Source organism: Chiloscyllium plagiosum, chromosome 13 (assembly GCF_004010195.1).
Source record: "Chiloscyllium plagiosum isolate BGI_BamShark_2017 chromosome 13, ASM401019v2, whole genome shotgun sequence".
Classification (NCBI taxonomy): Eukaryota; Metazoa; Chordata; class Chondrichthyes; order Orectolobiformes; family Hemiscylliidae; genus Chiloscyllium; species Chiloscyllium plagiosum.
This window is the reverse complement of record NC_057722.1, coordinates 13,481,216-13,502,002: the sequence shown is the minus strand read 5'-3', so window position 1 is coordinate 13,502,002 and position 20,787 is coordinate 13,481,216. Positions and strand designations below refer to the sequence as shown.

The 20,787-nt window shown below is 40.1% G+C and overlaps 1 protein-coding gene across 2 annotated transcripts in view; it reads left to right on the top strand.

Annotated features, from left to right (window-relative positions):
* Positions 1-20,787, top strand: part of fam168b (family with sequence similarity 168 member B) — a 44,662-nt gene that overhangs the window by 11,484 nt on the left and 12,391 nt on the right. For both annotated transcript variants that reach the window (XM_043701918.1, XM_043701917.1), the window contains exons 2-4: positions 15,465-15,549; positions 16,202-16,282; positions 20,167-20,309. In XM_043701918.1, the coding sequence (XP_043557853.1) occupies positions 15,480-15,549; positions 16,202-16,282; positions 20,167-20,309 (294 nt within the window). In that variant the 5' untranslated portion in view covers positions 15,465-15,479. The remainder of the gene's footprint in view (positions 1-15,464; positions 15,550-16,201; positions 16,283-20,166; positions 20,310-20,787) is intronic.

Here is a 20,787-nt window from a genome sequence, read left to right as displayed (position 1 = left end):
AATAATATTACTGATAATAATTTCAGGGCCAAGGTTGATCCTGAATATCCACTTCCAAACATGGTAGTTAAATTGGGGTGTTTCAGTATTGTTTACAAATTTCTTTTAATGCTCCCTTTTTGTAGCTCTTATGATCTGTTTTGTTACCCTTCGCTGTGGTTAATGGTTTTCCCATTAGTCAGTTTCAAACTTTTACATTTGTATTTGTTTTGTTCAGGTACTAGCTCTTCCTTTGTTGTCTGGCTGAGCCTTTTGGCAAATAGAGCTGTTCTGCTGTTTTTGAAGGCAAGGGAAATGACACAAGGGAGAAAATTATTTACCTCATCTTAAATCTGTTTCATGTGTACTGACATGGACAGTATTGTAACAGTGTCTCCCTGAGATAAGGCCATAACACAAGAAATAGGTACAGGTATTGGCCATTCAGCCCAACTTAAGCCAGTTCAGTCATTCAATAAGATCATAGCTGATCTGTCCCAGACCTCAACTTTTTTTTGTGTCAGCTCAGGATGTCCCTCAACTTCCTGATGGTTCAAAAATTATCTACGTTCTCTTTACTTCAGTGATCTAACCTCTGCAACCAGTTTGGGTGGAGAATTCCATTCCATTCCATTCTCTCCGGAGAAGAAATCCCTTGCATCTCAGTTTTAACTGTGTATCTCCTTATTCTGTAACTATGTCACCTATTTTGAGATTTCCCAGTAGTGAAAATCACTCTTCTCCCCCCCCCCCCCCCCCCCCCCCCTGTCAATCAACGTTGTCAAGGATCTCAGAATCTTGCATGTTTCGTGGAGATCACCCTCATTCTTGTAAATTCTAATATATCAACACCTTACCCATTTTACCATTCTTGATCTCTCAATCCATTCATTACAGGAATTAGCCAAGAATCTCTTCAACTGTCTCCAATGCTAGTACATATTTTAAATATAGGGGAACCAAAACTGTACAGCATTCTAGATACAGCCTCAGACACTCTATATAGTGAGAAGAAGGCTTTTCTATTTTAGAATTCTAACTTTGCAAGTAAAGGCCAGAATTCCATTGGTAATTTACTTATGGTAAATTTTTTATGGTAATTTACTCAATGCATATACTGCATCTGCATGCTAACTTGGTCTCTCATGAACATGAGTTTAGAATAATAGAAGTGTTTTGGCAAGATTTGTAGCTCAGGTTGAGGTTGTGGATGTAAGTTGCTTACTGAGCTGGAAGATTGGTTTTCAGATGTTTTGTCACCATACTAGGCAACATTATCAGTCGAGAATGTGGTGCTGGAAAAGCACAGCAGGTCAGGCAGCATCCGAGGAGCAGGACAATCGACATGTTGAGCATTAGCCTTGATGAAGGGCTTATGCCTGAAATGTTGATTCTCCACCTCGGATGCTGCCTGACCTGCTGTGCTTTCCCAGCACCACATTGTCAACTCTAATCTCTAGCATCTGCAGTCCTCACTTTCTCCTAGGTAACATTTACTGTGGAAAAGGATATGGAAGATATAGACTGTAGGGAAATAGATGGTGACATCTTGCAAAATGTCCAGATTACAGAGGAGGAAGTGCTGGATGTGTTGAAACAGGTAAAAGTGGATAAATCCCCAGGACCTGATCAGGTATACCCAAGAACTCTGTGGGAAGCTAGAGAAGTGATTGCTAGGCCTCTTGCTAAGATATTTGTATCATCGATAGTCACAGGAGAGGTGCCGGAAGACTGGAGGTTGGCAAACGTGGTGCCACTGTTTAAGAAGGGCGGTAAAGATAAGCCAGGGAACTATAGACCAGTGAGCCTGACCTCAGTGGTGGGCAAGTTGTTGGAGGGAACCCTGAGAGACAGGTTGTACATGTATTTGGAAAGACAAAGATTGATTAGGGATAGTCAACATGGCTTTGTGCGTGAGAAATCATGTCTCACAAACTTGATTTAAGTTTTTTGAAGAAGTGTAACAAAGAGGATTGATGAGGGCAGAGCAGTAGATGTAATTTATATAGACTTCAGTAAGGCGTTTGACAAGGTTCCCCATGGGAGACTGATTAGCAAGGTTAGATCTCATGGAATACAGGGAGAACTAGCCATTTGGATACAGAATTGGCTCAAAGGTAGAAGACAAGGTGGTGGTTGTTTTTCAGACTGGAGGCCTGTGACCAGTGGAGTGCCACAAGGATCGGTACAAGAGCATAAGAGGTACAGTTAGTAAGTTTGCAGATGACACCAAAATTTGAGGTGTAGTGGACAGCGGAGAGGGTTACCTCAGATTACAACAGGATCTGGACCAGATGGGCCAATGGGCTGAGAAGTGGCAGATGGAGTTTAATTCAGATAAATGCGAGGTTCTGCATTTTGGGAAAGCAAATCTTAGCAGGACTTATACACTTCATGGTAAGGTCCTAGGGAGTGTTGCTAAACAAAGAGACCTTGGAGTGCAGGTTCATAGCTCCTTGAAAGTGGAGTCGCAGGTAGATAGGATAGTGAAGAAGGCGTTTGGTATGCTTTCCTTTATTGGTCAGAGTATTGAGTATAGAAGTTGGGAGGTCATTTTGCAGCTGTACAGGACATTGGTTAGGCTACTGTTGGAATATTGTGTGCAATTCTGGTCTCCTTCCTATCGGAAAGATGTTATGAAACTTGTAAATCTTTTCTGAACCTTTTCAAGGATGTTACGAGGGTTGGAGGATTTGAGCTATAGGGAGAGGCTGAACAGGCTGGGGCTGTTTTCCCTGGAGGGTCGGAGGTTGAGTGGTGACCTTATAGAGGTTTACAAAATTATGAGGGGCATGGATAGGATAAATAGACAAAGTTTTTTTCCCTGGGGTCGGGGAGTCCAGAACTAGAGGGCATATGTTTAGGGTGAGAGGGGAAAGATATGAAAAAGACCTAAGGGGCAACTTTTTCATGCAGAGGGTGGTACGTGTATGGAATGAGCTGCCAGAGAAAGTGGTGGAGGCTGGTACAATTGCAATATTTAAGAAGCATTTGGATGGGTATATGAATAGGAAGGGTTTGGAGGGATATGGCTGCGTGCTGGCAGGTGGGACTAGATTGGGTTGGGATATCTGGTCGGCATGGACAGGTTGGACCGAAGGGTCTGTTTCCATGGTGTACATCTCTATGACTCTGAGTCTATAGCATCATCAGGGAGCTTCCAGTGAAGCACTGGTATTATTACCTGCTTTCTTTTGTGTTTAGGTTTCCTTGGGTTGGTGATGTCCTTTCCTTTTTGTTTTCTCAGAGGATGTTGTATGGGGTCCAAGTCGATGTGTTTGTTAATAGAGTTCTGGTTGGAATGCCATGCTTCTAGGTATTCTTGTGCATGAATCTATTTGGCATGTCCTAGGATGGATATGTTGTCCCAGCCAAAGTGGTGATCTTCCTCATCTGTATGTAAGGATACCCGTGATAGTGTATCATGTCTTTTTGTGGCTAGTTGATGTTCATGTATTCTGGTGGCTAGTTTTCTGCCCGTTTGTCCAATGTAGTGTTTGGTACTTTAGTGTCATTACCCAATCTGCAGGATGCTTGACAATCATTTTAAACCAAACAGACTACATTGAGAAAGCTTGCAAATACTGACAACTTTCCAACAGGTGACAATAGACCCAACCCCACAACGAGAGAACCCAATCAGAGCCCTACTCAAAAAAACGTCAGAAATCTGGAGAATTAAACCAGACCGACTTCCAAAAAATGAAACTAGACAGATCTAACACCTGTTTTATGTATTATCTGAAATTCAGAAACCAGGAACTCCCCTCAGACCCATAATCTCACCATCTGGAACAGCAACATATAGATTAGCCAGGGAACTACAGCAAAGATTAAAACACTTAGTAGAAGACTCACGACACTCTGTTCACTCCACCCAAGAAGTCCTAAACACCATCAAAGACACCAAGGTAGAAGATGATGAAATAATGGTCTCCTTTGACGTAACAGCCCTGTTCACATCCATGAACATCAACCTGGCCAAAGAAATACTGACTATCCTCTTAGAAGAACCAAAGGCACACACACCAAACACCACCAACTTCATCCACAAAGACAACATCGTCAAGCTAGTGGACCGATGCCATACTACCCACTTCACTTCCAATAACAAAACCTGCAGGCAAACCAATGGAACCCAGGGATCTCCGATATCAGGGTTCTTACAGTGGTAGTAATGCAGATATTCAAACAAACCGCTCTGCCAACCATCCAACCCAAACTTTGGGTCTACTACATGGATGACCCCTTTGTCATCACTAAACGAAATAAATTAGAGGAAACCTTCAAGACCATCAATAATATCCTTACTGGCATAAAATTCACAAAAGAGGAGGTAAACAACAACAAACTCGCCATTCCTAGGTGTCACAGAGCACCCAACCAATGGGAAACTTCAAAGCAGCGTCTCCAGGAAAATAACACATATGGACCAAATACTGAACTACTGAAGCAGTCATCTCAACACCCACAAACTCAGCTACACGAGAACATTATTTCAATGAGCCACCACATGCTGCAGCACAGAGGAATTACGAAGAGCAGAGGAAAAGCACCTATATAGCGTATTCAAAAAGAACAGGTTGCCAATGAACACAGTCTACCGCCACCTTAACAACAAACCTAAACAAGCAGGCCAAACGCATCCAGAAATCCTAGCCACTCTCCCCTTTTTCACACAGAGGGTGGTGTGTGTATGGAATGAGCTGCTAGAGGAAGTGGTGGAGGCTGGTACAATTACAGCATATGAAAGGCATTTGGATGGGTATATGATTAGGAAGGGTTCATATAGATTAGGTGCTGGCAAATGTGACTAGATTAGGTTAGAATATCAAGTTGGCATGGACAAGTTGGTTTGAAGGGTCTGTTTCCGTGCTATGACTCCAAGACTCAAATGGTCTGAATCTTGACACTAGGTGGGTGACTGTGTCTTTGCTGTAGAGAGCAATATCTATTTCCCGTATCTATATTATCCTCAATTATTGCTATATTTCTCTTTTCTCATTTGAATGGCACTTTGTACCAAGTGTTGTCGTCACTTACCTCTATTTTCCTCCATTCTATGCCTGTGTGGTGCATGACTGCCTTCTGAAACATGGTGGCACAAAGATTGGTTGAGAAATTCACTATCAGTACAGGGAAAAAGAGAGTTCTTGCATTGCGATAGGCTTTGTTTGAAACATGCTAAGTTTAGGGTCCTGGAAAAAAACACAACTCTGGTTGGGGAGCAGGCTGAAATGTCTGCTCTTGCTATGAAAGCACCTTGAGGGCTCTCATGTGCTGCAAATGTGGCTGCTATGAAGTGCATCTGTGTCCACCAGTGCTCTCATTCTAGAGCTGCAATATTTAGCCAACCTTGCTATCTCTATTCTGTTAGTTAATTTGGATGTTAAACATGTTAAAAGTGAATTTCTTCGTTGTATACTTCCGCCACTGGTTTAAACCATTGGCCAATATAAGAGAACATAGAAGAAATACCCACCTTTTTCTTCCTGTGACATTGCACTTTGGATTTGACACAAAGAAATCAGTTGACAGAGCTCCCTGACACTGATTGCTGTCTCCTGCGGCTGTCCTGTTATGCAAGCAGCTCTTTTTCTGAAGGTATAGTCCTGCATTCTCTCATGCTGTTTGAGAACCTACTGATTTCACTTTCTTTCCTGCTCGTTATGAGCCTGCTATCTCACACTCTCCTGCACTGTTTCAGTGGCACAAAGCTCTCTTGCTTTGGGTCCTTCTCTCTTCCAATCTTTTTGTCACACAGAAGAAGGCTCCCTGAGCATCCCTACTGTAAATGATGGCAGTATCTAGTATGTAAATATAAAAGACAAAGCTTGAAGCATTTACAATTATGTTTAGCCAGAACTGCCAAGTGAATACTGTAATCTATTTTTAGGCCTAGGTTTCTCACCGTTACAAGAGCCGGCCTTTGGCAGATTTAGTTCCCTTTTATGTGAAATTTTTAAAAAATGCATTCAGTGCACTGCAGGAACTGAGGGTTCCATGCATGTTCCATCTGCAGTGCTGAAGAATTGTGCTCGAAACATAGCCTTGCCTGAAACTAGTTAATTCCGCTACAGCTATAGCACTGATATCTAGCTGGCAGTGAGAAGTTAAATAAAAATAAAATGCTGTAAATGTTCCAGATGAATAACATCTATGAAGAGAAACAAATTGAACATTTCAGATGTAACTGGTTTGAAGTAGAAGCAAGGGAAACGAGAGAGGATGGAATTGAATCAAGGAAAGGCCTATGATAGAGTGGAATTCATTCGGCTTGCCTGGATGAGTGCAGCTCCAACACATACAAACAGCTCAATACCAGCCGAGACAAATCAACCCCTTTGGCTCCATATCCACCACCTTATTTGCTTACTCCGCGATTCGTACGACATGATTGCAATATATGACATCTAAGGCAGCCTAGAAAGATGAGAGCATTAGCTTCATGAAAACACTACCACACTACCATCTACAAGTTACCTTCTAAGTTTCTCTCAGTGCTGATTTGGAATTTCTTGTTGGAACAACTATTGCTGTTCCTCCATTGTAAGCAGGTAAAAATCCTAAAATATCTTGCCTCATGTTGTAGGTGTCTATACATCTCAAAGATGTGGCAGTTCAAGAAGGCAGCTCCTTGAGGACAATTAAGTACAGGCGTTAAATTCTATGAATGCTTTCATGACCAGCATCCCGTGAATTAATAAAAGAATATTCTTTTCGACAGAACTTTTAAATTAATGCTTATTTAGATGCTATTCAGTTTATATTTCGGAAAGTTTCTGATTTAGGATTAAAATGCAAAATGTTTGAGCTTAGATTTGACTGTCTCAGGCTAATTTACTTCACTAAATCTGATTGAAATGTTTATATCATGGGAGGGAGCTGTCAGTTGAATTGATCACATGATGAGCAGGCATTGAATAATTGAAAAGCAATCCAATTTTCCTTCCTTTGAGTAGATAATACGTGGATATGCTTGGATTGTGAGTTAGTTTCTATTTACATATTAGATCTTGGGGAAACTGGACTATCCTTGGAACTTGGTATTCCTTGCATTGCTATTATAAAAACGGACTGTGCACTACCTTGTACTTAAAATGCCAATTTCACTATAGCTTGCATTAACTTTATAAATTCAGTTGCAGTTAACCCTTGGGCTTACCACTAAACTGAAGTAAGTCAATCTTTTGATCATAGGAAGGTGAGAGATGACCTTGAAGTTTGTAAAAATGATGATGGGTATAGATAGAGTTAATGGTAGTTGCTTTTTTCCCTAGGATGGGGGATTTCAAGACTAGGGGGCACATTTTTAAGGTGAGCGAAGAGAGATTTTAAAAAGACCTGTGGGAGATAGTTTTCACACAGGGTGGTTTGCATGTTTTAGATTAGATTAGATTACTTACAGTGTGGAAACAGACCCTTCGGGCCAACAAGTCCACACCGCCCCGCCGAAGCGCAACCCACCCATACCCCTACGTTTACCCCTTACCTAACACTATGGGCAATTTAGCATGGCCAATTCACCTGACCCGCACATCTTTGGACTGTGGGAGGAAACCGGAGCACCCGGAGGAAACCCACGCAGACACGGGGAGAACGTGCAAACTCTACACAGTGGGTCGCCTGAGGCGGGAATTGAACCCGGGTCTCTGGCGCTGTGAGGCAGCAGTGCTAACCACTGTGCCACCGTGCCGCCTGGTGAATCTGAATACAACTGCAACATTTAAAAAAAAAAATTGGATAAGTATGTGAATGGGAAAGTGAGATGGGCCAGGAACGGCAGGTGGGACGAGTTTACTTTGCGATTATGTTCGGCACGAGTGGCTGGACAGAAGGGTCGGTTTCTGTGCTATATGACTCTATGATTCATTGATCGCTCCATGACTGCATCTGAGTGATTTCTCTAATATGATTGGAAATAGCCTGTCATGACTAGTCAATCTGTTCAGACATTTATCTCCTAAGAACATGGTTTGGAGTTGTGCTGCAGTACAACAATGGGAGTAAATGGCACTTTATAAAAATTCATTGTTATGTATGTCATGGATTAAGTCATGACTTCTGTTTACTTTGTTTACAGGATTAGTGTAGCTGACATTTATTGCCCATCCCAGAGGGTAGTTAAGAGTGAACCCCATTGCAGTGGGTCTAGGGTCACGTCGTGGAAAAGCACAGCAAGTCAGGCAGCATCCGAGGAGCAGGAAAATCCACGTTTTGGGCAAAAGCCCTTCATCCTGATGAAGGGCTTTTGCCCGAAACGTCGATTTTCCTGCTCCTCGGATGCTGCCTGACCTTCTGTGCTTTTCTAGCACCACTCTAGTCTAGACTGTGGTTTCTAGCATCTGCAGCCCTTGTTTTTACCTAGGGTCACATGTAGTCCAGACCAAGTAAGCAAGGCACTTTCCTTCCTTGAAGGGCATTGGTGAATCAGGTGGCTTTTTCCAAAAATTGACGATGGATTCATGATCATCGTTAGACTCTTAATTCCAGATTTTTATTGAATTCAAATTCCACCACCTTCCAACAATGGTAATATTGATGAATGTCAAGACTAGATGGTTAGATTGTTGTTGAGCTAGCAATTGCCTAGCACTTGTATAAATGTTATTTGTCACTTTGTGATCCTGCTTGAAAGTTGTCCAGTACTTGCATGTGAGCTTGTCTGCTTCAATATCTTAGGAGTTGCAAATAAACGGAACATGTGCACAGATCAGTTCTAACTTTATCTTTGAATGCCTTTGAAGCAGCTAAAGATTGTTGGGCCGAGAACTAAATGTTGAACAGCTCCAGTAATGATTATCCTCCAATAACCACAATTACCTTTTTGGATAGGCATGAGACCATCCAATGGAGAGTTTTAAAATAAGTAGTGCTGAACAAACTGAGCAGGTCTTGTACCATCAGTAGAGAGAGAAACAAGAATTTGTTTTAAGTTCATTCTGATTCATTCAGAACTTCAAGGGTATGGAAAACGTTTTTATACTGTAGACAGAGTGGGAGGAGGAGGAATAAGTAGAACAGATTAAAAGGTGCTCAGAGCCAAAGACAAAGAGGCTGCTACTGATGGTGATCGGAGGATGTAAAATGGTGAAAAGGTGTGAAAATGAGAAAATGGAGAGTTCAGAGTTTGTTCTGGTTAATTTGATTTGAGTTTTGCATCGGCTCCTTGCTGGAATACACAATCAAATGCTGTCTTGATGTCAAGAGTGGTCTCCTTCATTTAGGAAATTCAATGTCTTTATCCATGTTTCAATCTAAGCAATTATATGATGCCAGTTTGGAATTTACTGTGTAAATTCCCTTCACAAATGGCAACATTTTTTCAATGAGTCATTATGTAAGCACATTATGCTTTTGTACTGTACAACACAGAGGTCTAGAAGGACCCAGATGCAATCCATTTTTTAGAACTTTTGAATTTACTTGCAATAGTGCAAGGACTTTAATTGATCTCCAACTATAGGATAGTGAAGGGGGAACATAAGTCATTGTCTGTGTTCCTGATATTCCAGAAATTTTGAGAGAATGCATCTCTGAGATTGTCAGGTAACAATCAGATCATATTTTGCTGAAGGTGTGCTAACACGAAGAATGGTTTACACAGGAAATATTAGAAGCATCCAGAAGTTGAGTCAGTTTCTAAGGATGAAGCAGTGGAGGAAAAAAAATGGTTTTATGTTTAGAACCAGCGTGAAGTCAGTAGTTTGAACATGCAGTTAAATACTGAAGCAGGAGTCCCACCAAACTGGACTTGCACACTATTAGGACGTCTCAATGCTACTGATGATAATCTACTTCAAGTGCCTACATTTTCTTATAAATCTTAATTTCTCTACTGATTAAAAATCTATCTCAACCTTGAATATACCTCATGATCCAGCTTACATAGCCCTTTGTGGTAAAGAATTCCACAAATTCACTCCCCTTAAAACAAATTCTTCCTTTCCTCCTCATCTCTATCTTAAATGGATGACCCCTTATTCTGAAATTATGCCCTCTGGTCCTAGACTCTCAAGGGAGAAGAACATTTCCATATCTAACTTGTCAAGTCCTTGTATGTTTCAATAAGCTGTCCTCTCACTTGTCTTCATTTCAGTGAGTACAGGACCAGCTCACTCAACCTTTCCTCATAAGATTGTCCCTCCATACCTGGGATCAGCGTAGGGAACCTTCTGTTGTCTCTACCTATATTGCCGGTGTGTCTTTCCTTAGGTGCACAGAATTATTCAGTTTTACAGCAGTGGTCTTGACTAGTGCCTTGTATAGTTGCAGCAAGATTGCCCTATTTTTGAACTGCCTTTCTTATCACCAGCTAAATATGTATACTAGATTTTTGAGATTTATACACAAGGATTCCTAAATCCTCTGTGCTGAAGCTTTCTGAAGTCTTTCTCCATTTACATAATATCAGTTTCTCTTCTTCCTGCTAATGTACATAACCTCACAGTTTCCCATTTTATAATTCCATCTGCCAAATTCTTGTCTACTTGCTCAACTTATATATGTCCCTCAGCAGACTGTCATCCTCACCATTTGTTTTCCCTTCCTATTTTTGTTATTTGCAAACCTCACTATATTGCATTCACTTTCTTCATTCAACTTGTAGTGTATTCTTTGTCAATAATTATAGCCCCAGCATTGATCCGTGTGGTACTGCAGAGGTGTGACTTTGGGTGACTATATGAACAGTGACAGCCAATACTGTTCCAGGGAATGATTATGCACAAATTTGTCATCCTCAGTGTAAGTTACGCACCAGTGATCGATCTGCCCCCTCTTCCTTGCTACCCCTATCCCTTTCAAAAATTAACTAAAACAATTGAATCATACTTGCTGCAAAATGAAAATTCACTGGTATTATTTATCTATAATTGTGAAAAATAAAAGTGATATGAACAGAATAGAGACTATAAATTTTCCCCCTGGCAGAATTATGTTACCTTGGAGAAGGAAGTGTCACAAACTCCCTTGTTTGTAATTTAAAAAATCTAGTTGTTGGACAAGTTTATCTCCAGAAACATGGCATACAACATGTTTAATTTTTAATGCCTCCTCCCTCCAATCTGTTGCTGGAAGTGTCATTTTTGTTTGGGGCTGTCAATCTAGCCTTAAACAAATATAACCTGCTTTTCCAAGTGTTAACTGTAGTCCTCTTTATATTATCCATCTTCTGCCTAAAAGAAACATTTCCAGTACAACCTTGGTTAGATGTAGTTATAGATTTTTGAGTTTACTGATCTGTGCAGTAATTTACATAGGTTTAGAAATAACCTTAGAACTAACTATTCATCTGAAATTATTGCTTACTACAGCAATGAAATTTACTTTAGTTTTATCTGAACTTGACTTGCAAAAAACCAAGTTTCTGTCAAATTTGATGTATCTTTTGGTCATTAAAGGTGCCTTGTTAACTAATGACAATTTTTTTTGTCAGATATATTTAGGAAATCACAATCTTCTGTCAACACAAGTTTCATATAGAAATTTTAATTCTTGTACAGATAGAGTTATAAAGCATGGAACAGATCCTTCAGTCCAGTTTGTCCATACCATTTGGTGGCATTTGCCAGCATGTACCCATCCAGATGCCTTTAGATGTTGTAATTGTACTCTCCTCCACCACTTCCTCTGGCAGCTTGTTCCATAAATGCAGTGCCCTCTTCATTAAAATGTTGCCGTTCAGGTCCCTTTTAAATCTTTCCCCTTTCCCCTTAAGCCTACCCCCTCCAGTTTTGGACACCCCACCTTGGGGGGAAAAGACCTTGACTATTATAGAGTCATAGAAATGAACAGCATGAAAACCAACCCTTCAGTCCAACTCGTTCATGCCGACCAGATATCCTAAATTAATTTTGTCCTGTTTGCCAGCATTTGGCCCATATCCCTCTAAACCCTTCCTATTCATGTGTCGAAGGGCTTATTGAAACCCTGATGAAGGGCTTATGCCCGAAACATTGACTGTCCTGTTCCTCGGAAGCTGCCAGTGCTTTTCCAGAGCCACACCTTTGGACTTTGATCTCCAGCATCTGCAGTCCTCACTTCTCTCCTTCCTATTCATATACTCATCCGCATAGCTTTTTAAATGTTGTAATTATATCAGCCTCCACTACATCCTCTGGCAGCTCGTTCCATATATGCACCACCCTCTGCATGAAAAAGTGGCCCCTTGGGTCCCTTTTAAATTTTTCCCCTCTCACCCTAAACCTATGCCGTCTAGTTCTGGACTCTTCTACCCCTGGGAAAAGACCTTTTTTTATTTGTCCTATCCATGCCCCTCATGATTTTATAAACCTGTATAAGGTCACCCCTCAGTCTCCGACCGTTCAGGAAAAACAGTCCCAGTCTATCCAGCCTCTCCCTATAGCTCAAACCCTCCGACCCTGGCAACATCCTTGTAAATCTTTTCTGTACCCTTTTAACTTCAGTAAGGCATGCAACAAGGGTCTTCGATGTAGACTGTTTAGCAAGGTTAGATCACATGGAATACAGGGACAACTAACAATTTGGAAACAGAACTGGCTCAAAGGTAGAACTAAGCGTGTGGTGATGGAGGGTTGCCTTTCAGACTGGAGACCTGTGACCATTGATGTGCCACAAGGATCGGTCCTGGGTCCACTGCTTTTTGTCATTTATATAAATGATTTGGATGTGAACATAGAAGGTATAGTTGGTAAGTTTACAGATGACATCAAAATTGGAGGTGTAGTGGACAGCAAAGAAGGTACAATGGGATCTTAATTAGATGGGCCAATGGGCTCTGCAGTGGCAGATAAAGTTTAATTTAGATAAATGGCTGCGTTTTGGAAAGGGAAATCCGAGCAAGACTCAAACACTTAATGGTAAGATCCTGGGGAGTGTTGCTGAACAAAGACCTTGGAGTGCAGGTTCACAGTTCCTTGAAAGTGGCATCGCAGGTGGATAAGATAGTGAAGAAGGCATTTGGTATGCTTTCTTTTATCGGACAGAGCATTGAGTACAAGAGTTGGGAAGTCATGTTGCGGCTGTATAGGACATTGGTCAGGCCACTATTGGAATATTGTATGCAATTCTGATCTCCCTCCTATAGGAAGGATATTTGGCTATTCAGCCGAACCATGCCCCTCATGATTTTACAAACCTATATAAGGTCATCCCTCATCCTCTGCTCTAGGGACAAAAGCCCCAGCCTATTCAGCCTTTCCTTATAGCTCAAACTCTCCAATGCCAACAACATCCTTCAATCTTTCCTGAATCCATTCAGATTTAACAACATTTTTCGTAAAGCAGGGAGACCAGAATTGAATACTGTATTCTAAAAGTGGCTTCACCAATGTCTGCAACGTGATGCCCTAAGTCCTAAACCCAGTTCCATGACCAATGAAGGCAAGTGTGCCAAATGTTGCCTTCACCACTCGCTCCCTGCAACTCCACTTTCAAGGAATTATGCACTTGCACCCCAGGTCCCTTTATTCGGCAACACTCCCCAGGACCTCACTATTAACTGTTTGTCCTCTGATTTGCCTTTCCAAAATGCAACACCTCACATTTATCTAAATTAAACTCCATCTGCCACTCCTCGGTCCATTTGCCCATCTAATCAAGGTTCCATTACACTCTGAGATTGCTTTTACTGTCCACTACACAACCAATTTTGGTGTCATCTGCAAATGTACTAACCAGATTTCCTGTATTCATGTCCAAATCATTTATATAAATGACAAAAAGCAGTGGACCCAGCACCAATCCTTGCGGCATACCACTCGACATAGACCTCCAGTCCAACAAACAGCACTTTGTCTCTTACTTTCTAGCCAATTTACTATCCAATAGACTAGTCCCCATGGGTCCAAAGTGATCTCACCTTGTTAACCAGTCTACTATACAGAACCTTGTGGAATGCTTTTCTGAAGTCTTCACAGACAATGTCTGCCATTCTGCCTTCATCAGTCTTCCTTGTCACTTTTGCAAAAAAAAGTCAATCAAGTCAGTGAGATGTGAAATTTCCCACACAGAGCCATGCTGACTTTCCCTAATCCACCCTTGCCTTTCCAAATGCATGTAAATCCTGTCCTTCTAAATCCTGTCCTTCAAAATCCCCTCAAAAGACTTAGCCACTATTGATGTCAGGCTAACCAATCTTTAGTTCCTTGGCTTTTCCTTCCTACCTTTCTTAAATAATGGCACCACATCCGCTGCCCTTCAGTCTTCTGGCAGTTTGTCTGTGGCTATCGATAATACAAATATCTCGGCGAGGGCTCAACAATCTCCGTTGAACCAAAATATTTCTGGTGAAATTGTTCACTTAGTTTTTGCCCAGTGCAGCTTCTTATGGCATTTAAACTCAGTTTTCAAGCCATTCCTGTATGAGAGATTCCCTGGAAATGTTTGTGTATTGCTCAGTTCTTTTCCTTTTCTCTTTTAACTTTGCTGGTGTTATGTAGATTCACCACAAAGCTCTTACAAAGGTGCATAACAAACAATCATTTTTAGATTTGGCAGTTGGCTTTATAGTCAGATATCCTTCCTACCACTGGCCCTCCCTATTTTCCTGGACTAGGAATTGGCACTGATGGTGCAGGCAGACCAGTGCCTATTAGCTGGGTCTTTTATTGCTATCAAGCATGACAGAAAATAATATTTTGGCATATTGTAGAGTGTGGAAAAGGTCATTCAGCCTGTCAAATCCACATCGACAATCCAAAGTGCACCCCATCTCCCTACCCTATCCCTGCATTTCCATTGCCAGTCCACCTAACCTGCCCATCTTTGGACTGTGGGAAGAAACTGGAGCAGCCGGAGCAAACCCATGCAGATACGGGGAGAGCATACAAATTGCATGCAGACATTTGGCTGAGGCTGGAATCGAACCCAGGTTCCTGATGTTGTGAAGCAGTACTAACCACTGAGCCACTGTGACCAGACAGCAACAAACGTAACTTTTGGTGAAACACAGAAATCTGAAGACCATGCAAATTCTAATGGAACGTTTTTGCAACTCCACCCTCCCCCTTCCCCTACAACACCCCAAAACAAACACATGATTTGAAATTGTATTGTAAGTAAGGCATATATGCTGAAGTGGAAAATTAAGCGTGCATCTCTTTCTTTATGTTTGGAAGTCCTTATGTCTTTTTTTTAAAGCTGCGTGCCAGTGTGTTCATTGTGTGGGTCTAATCCAGTCATTTCTATGGATGGTAAAGAAATAAGTTAGCTAAAGCCCCTTCATCGTGCAACTCCAGCTAATGGAATGTACTTATTCCAAAACATATATTTATTTTGTGGTGAAAGATTTTGTTTCACCACTGCTGCTCATTTGAAATTTTCAAATTGTTCTCTAGTATACAATTATAGGACGATGAATGCTATCAGGAGAAAGGAGAAATAAAATATTTTTTCAAACTTTGGTTTAGTTTTGACTGAAAATTGATTCTTTAATACTCTATTGATTAAATTATTTGCCAGTAGAAACAGTAAGATGCTGAATATGTTTTTTTTTTGCACAGCTCCTTAGAAACACCATGAACCCAGTATACAGTTCAGCTGCTTCAGGGGTTCCATATGCAAATCCAAAAGGAATTGGATACCCAGGCAAGTTGATAAATTAATGCTATGTCAGTTAAGAAATATAGTTAATTATTGCTGGGAAATGTGGGAGTTTAATGGTAAAAGATTAGATGAAGTATTAAATGCTTGTGACTTTAACTCCAAAAATACATTGAACTAGTTTAGGCACCTTGACTGAAGAACACCACACTATTGCATTCTGTTGGAAGATTGGACCAGTGTGGCTACCATCCTTTCTGGGACTGGATTTGAAAGGCTGTTTGAGAAGTTTTGTTGCTGTGACTTTAAACGTTCCATCATCATGTTTAAGTCTCATTCTAGTCCATTTTCCACTGTCAACTCCAGTGATTTCCTCCAATCTCACTTCGCTGTCATTCACCCTGTCATTAGAATTTGGAATTTGAAGAATTGTGCTTGTAAGTGGGCATGTTAGTCAGTGTTCTTTGTAATGTTTGTAAAGAGGAACTGGTAACATTAATTTTTAAACCATTGTTTCTTCTGTCTTTAGATAATGACTCTGAAACATAGCAAATGGTATTGTCTGGATTTATATTGGATAATATTTAATGTTTGTTTTCTGTGAGGATTAGTTTCTGTGTTATGGGCTTGTGATTTTATTGTATTCTTGGTAATTCTTCATGCTAATTTTAAATTCACATTTTTTTAAACTATGCAGGTTTTCCAGTGGGGTATGCAGCAGCTGCTCCTGCCTTTTCTCCTACTATGTATGCTGGTACAAACCCAGCCTTCCAGACAGGTATCACACTTGTTAATGATTACATTCATATCAGTGGTCACGCATAGTAAAAATATCTTTTTAACCTTAAAGCACTGATTATGAGCCACAATTATATTCTTAGCATCTTAGTTTGGAATGAAGCTGAGCAATTTAAAATATTCTGTGAATATGCAAATTTAATCTTAAAAGGGTCAAAGAAATAAATGACTGGTCATGTGTCTCTAAATCATTAAAGGCATTGTTTGGGAATTTATGTACTCATTTAGTTGAGCGATACCAGCTCAGTTTGTCCTGATTAGACACGAAGCTTAGCCCCAAATTCAGGGGACCCTGACCTCGAATGAAATCAAAAGCTTGCATCCCAAACATTCCAAAACAAGAATTATTTTGAAGCTTACTGTTATGGAAAAAGCAAAAGCTGTTTCATAAACATATCCTACAAATATTAGTGTTACGTGATAATTGGCCTAACCTTAATGCATTTATGTTAGCCACGTTTTTTTTCAGGGGTGGGCAAGTGGGGAGGGAGGGAGGGAAAGGGAAGATATCTCAGCTATTCAAATGGACGTGTCACTTCTATACTACTTTGCTGACATCTAAGTCTTGATGATGTGCTGAAGTTGCAGCGTGAACTGATAGCCAACTGACTCAGACCAGAGGGCAACTAATGAGCCACATTCGCGCACTCCAGAGTCTTCCTTTCTTACGTTCTTGAGACTTCTTGCAAAATAAATAGCACTGGGTCAGTAGTACTCCCAGTAAGTTTACTGAGGAAATTTGCAGCAGACAGAGATGATGTTTTAAATTGAATTCAGTTTTCACTTTGGCAAATAAAATGATTAACCTACAGCTCTGCTTTAAGTTCAAATCGCACATGTGTTAGAGAATAGAGATTTGTTTTTCCAGTCTTATATATGAAAAGCTGTCTACTCTAACAGGAGACATATGCAGTGTTCTGAAAATAAGAGCAGATCATATTCATAATTCCGATAACTTAAATTTGTTTAACTCTCTTTTTAAATTGCTAAACACACTGAGGTAGTAGGATGCCAAGCAGTAGACTAGAGTTAGGAACTGTAGATATTTACAATTGGGAAGATGTAAAAATAACTGAGGGTAATGAGTGTAAAACATCTGTGGATTTTGGAAAGTAAAATGTAAGATTCATTGGAATGTTGCATTTTTCTTCAGCCTCTTATTTATTGGAATAGATGAAGGCAATTACATATGGTTGTTTATTAGTTGGCTGATTTATGATCTACAGCTGTATAATTTTGATGGAAGAGGACAATTGGAGAATCACTATCCTATTATTGTCCTAATTAAGTGGGGAATGATGGAGACATTGTGGTTGAGTATGCAATATTGGTTGATATGACCATAGTGTGAAAAGAAATATTAAGGGATTTAGCATCTTTAAAAAAGAATTAATCACTAAGCCTGAATAACCTGCTAGGAGAGGCAAGGGAAGAAACAGCAGAAGCTCTCAGCATCATTTTGCAGTTCTGTCTGGGTATTTACATAATACTAGAGGCCTGTCAACCTTATGCAATTGCTTAAAAAGGGACATGAATGGATCAAGTAATTACAGAACAGCCATCCTAACCTTAGATATGGCAAAATGTTCTGTAGAAAGTCTTGAGGATCCATGTCATCAGTTAGAAAGACAATTAATCAATATTTATGGATTTGTCAAGGATTTGTCAAATGAATTTTCCTCATTTGTGTAAATATTTCAAACTCCCAAAGAGTGTTAATGAAAGTTGCACACTGAATGTATGAATACCTGGATTTTAGCAAGGAATTTGATGTCTCTTTGGTATATGATGTAAATGTAAGTGGTGTGATTAATTTAGCAGATTAAACAAAAATTGTTTTAGAGATTAATAGTGAGGAGGAAAGCTATTAAATGTAGGATGTTATCAATGAATAGGTCAGGTTGGCTGAAAATGGCAAATGGAATTTGTTCTAGACAAATGCCGGTCGAGTAAATTTGAGATCACACAATGCAAAATAATACAAGTAAGGGTAGGTTATGGAAATGTAGAGCAACAAAGGGATATCAAAATGCGTATCATAGAACGTATCTATCTACAGATTGTTGAAGATAGCAATAAGCATAGTGCCATTCTTCCTTGTCTTGGTCTTCCAAAAGTAAGGCGATCGCTTTTGGAAGACTCAAGACGAGGAAGACAGCACTATGCTTATTGCTATGGGGGAAGTGTATCACACTGAGTAGATTTATGACCAAGTTTCTTGAAATGAAGAATGTTGTTTATAAAGAAAGGTTTAATTAGCTGAGTTTGTTTTCTCTGAATCAGTAGAGGCTGAGATTAGTTTTAATTGACTTATATAAAATTAAGTGGACCTAGACTTACTCCAGGGCTGTTTTTTATCTTTGAAGATTATTTTAGTTTTCCAGGCCTCATTTTTAACTCTGTGCACTCACTCATTTACTAAATGATTTAGTCACATCAGAAAAATAGCTCTTGTATTTCTCTTGACATATAAGGTGCTTTGCACAGAAGCAGATTTAGAAGAGTTCATAAATATCTTCAATAGTTTTATTAGCTCTCCTCTACGCTTAAACCTTCACATATAAGGAAAATATTAATTTCCTGTGGTATTTAATTTGGTACAAGACAGTAGACATAAGTTAATAACAAAAACTTCTTCAAAGTAACACTTCTACACACAATAGGCCATTACTGTAAACACGTCTTCTGCAGACTAATGAGTTCACAGTTAGTGAGTTTTCACTGCAAACATCAATCTGGGATGTTTTAATTAGGAAGCTACTACCTATTTTACTGCATCTCCAATCTCAATCTCTTATAAATTTACTAATTAATGCACACTGTTCATTGTAACAACATCGATTTAATATTTTTCCCTACATAGCAATTCAAGAATCGCAGCAGTCCTTCCCTCATTTTTTTGGCTTCCAGTTTGCTGAGCATTTTATTTGTTGATAGGCTCACAATCATTGTTTCCTTTGCAGCCACCCTCTCTTCATCCCCCCTTTCAACCTCTTTGTTCCATGATGGCACCACTCACCTCCCCCTCACCCTTTTGCACCACCCATCCATCACAACCCTTCTTGCAGGATAGTTCTTCTGCCCCACTCATCTTGTAACTGCCTCCTCCCCCTATTAGTCACCACTCACGTCCACACGGACCTGGCAGATACCCTGCTGGATAAGTTGTCCAGCCCTCAGCAAAAGCTATGGCCTCAAGCCCAGGGACACTCTCACTTCTACTGTTTTGCTTATTGCTTGCTGTTCCTCCAATCACAAGCTGTTTTCCTCCTGTCTTTGTTGTTAGAATCTCTCGTTTACTTATCAGCAGCAAGTGCCTGAGAGAGGGAACCTGTAATTGGAGGAGCAGGTCTGAACTAATTATGTCCATTTCAATTTTGGGGTGACTTTTTAAACAATGGTTGCCATTGTGATTGTGTTTCTCAGATACTTTTGGGGGTAGATTCACCAACCACCCATATGTATTTTGAAGACCCATATGTATTTTGAAGGACCATTTCCCTTCAATTAGTGGCCAGTAACAAGGGGCATTAAAAGTAATTTTAAGAATAGAAGAAGTCTTTTTTTTCCCCCAGAGGATGGGGTCTGGAACACACCACCTGCATGGATGGTAAATCCTCATTAGTATCTACTAATTTATATATATATTTAATTATTTACTCAACATTTCAAGGTGGTGCACCAAGGACTGAATAAGGCTAGATATCTTTCTTTTTATTGATTAGCACAGACTGATTAGACTAAATGGCAGCCCTTTTTCCTGGAACCGTTCTGTACAGCTAATCTCTGTAAACCTTGCTTCTTAGAGTGACTTTAACCTCTGGTTTAGTATTGTTCTAAAATTACTGTTTTTTTTTGTTTCAGGTTACACACCAGGCACACCTTATAAAGTCTCATGTTCTCCAACCAGTGGAGCGGTGCCACCTTACTCCTCCTCTCCCAACCCATACCAGACAGCTGTATACCCGGTTCGAAGTGCCTATCCACAGCAGAACCCTTACGCGCAGGTCAGGCATGGGTCCTTTGCTGAAAGATCTATTAGATATGACATCACTTTCAAAGCCAACAGCTTGGGCTGTTAAAGATCTCTGTTAAAGATTGAACTAATTTTCTTGCTGTGAAACACGGGGTTTTTTTTTGAAAAATGGGTTTGTGTAGGCTGATGTCTGTTATTGTATAAGAAATATTCTTGACTTGTTCATAATTAAATGCGAATGCTTGCCAATATAAACTCACCTATATACCTTTCCAACAAATTATTGGCACCTCCTTAGGTACAATCTTTAAGCACTTTTTTGCTCTTTAGTTTATGCAATTTCGAAACACACTAGAAATCCTGAATACTTCATTTCTAAATTGTGGGCCAATACATTTCCCAACTTTACATTAGGTGAGTCTGAAATATTAATCACTAAAACATGTCCTAATTATGCATTATTAATGTCTGAAGGAATTAATCATAGGTCTTCAGGCAGGGATATTACT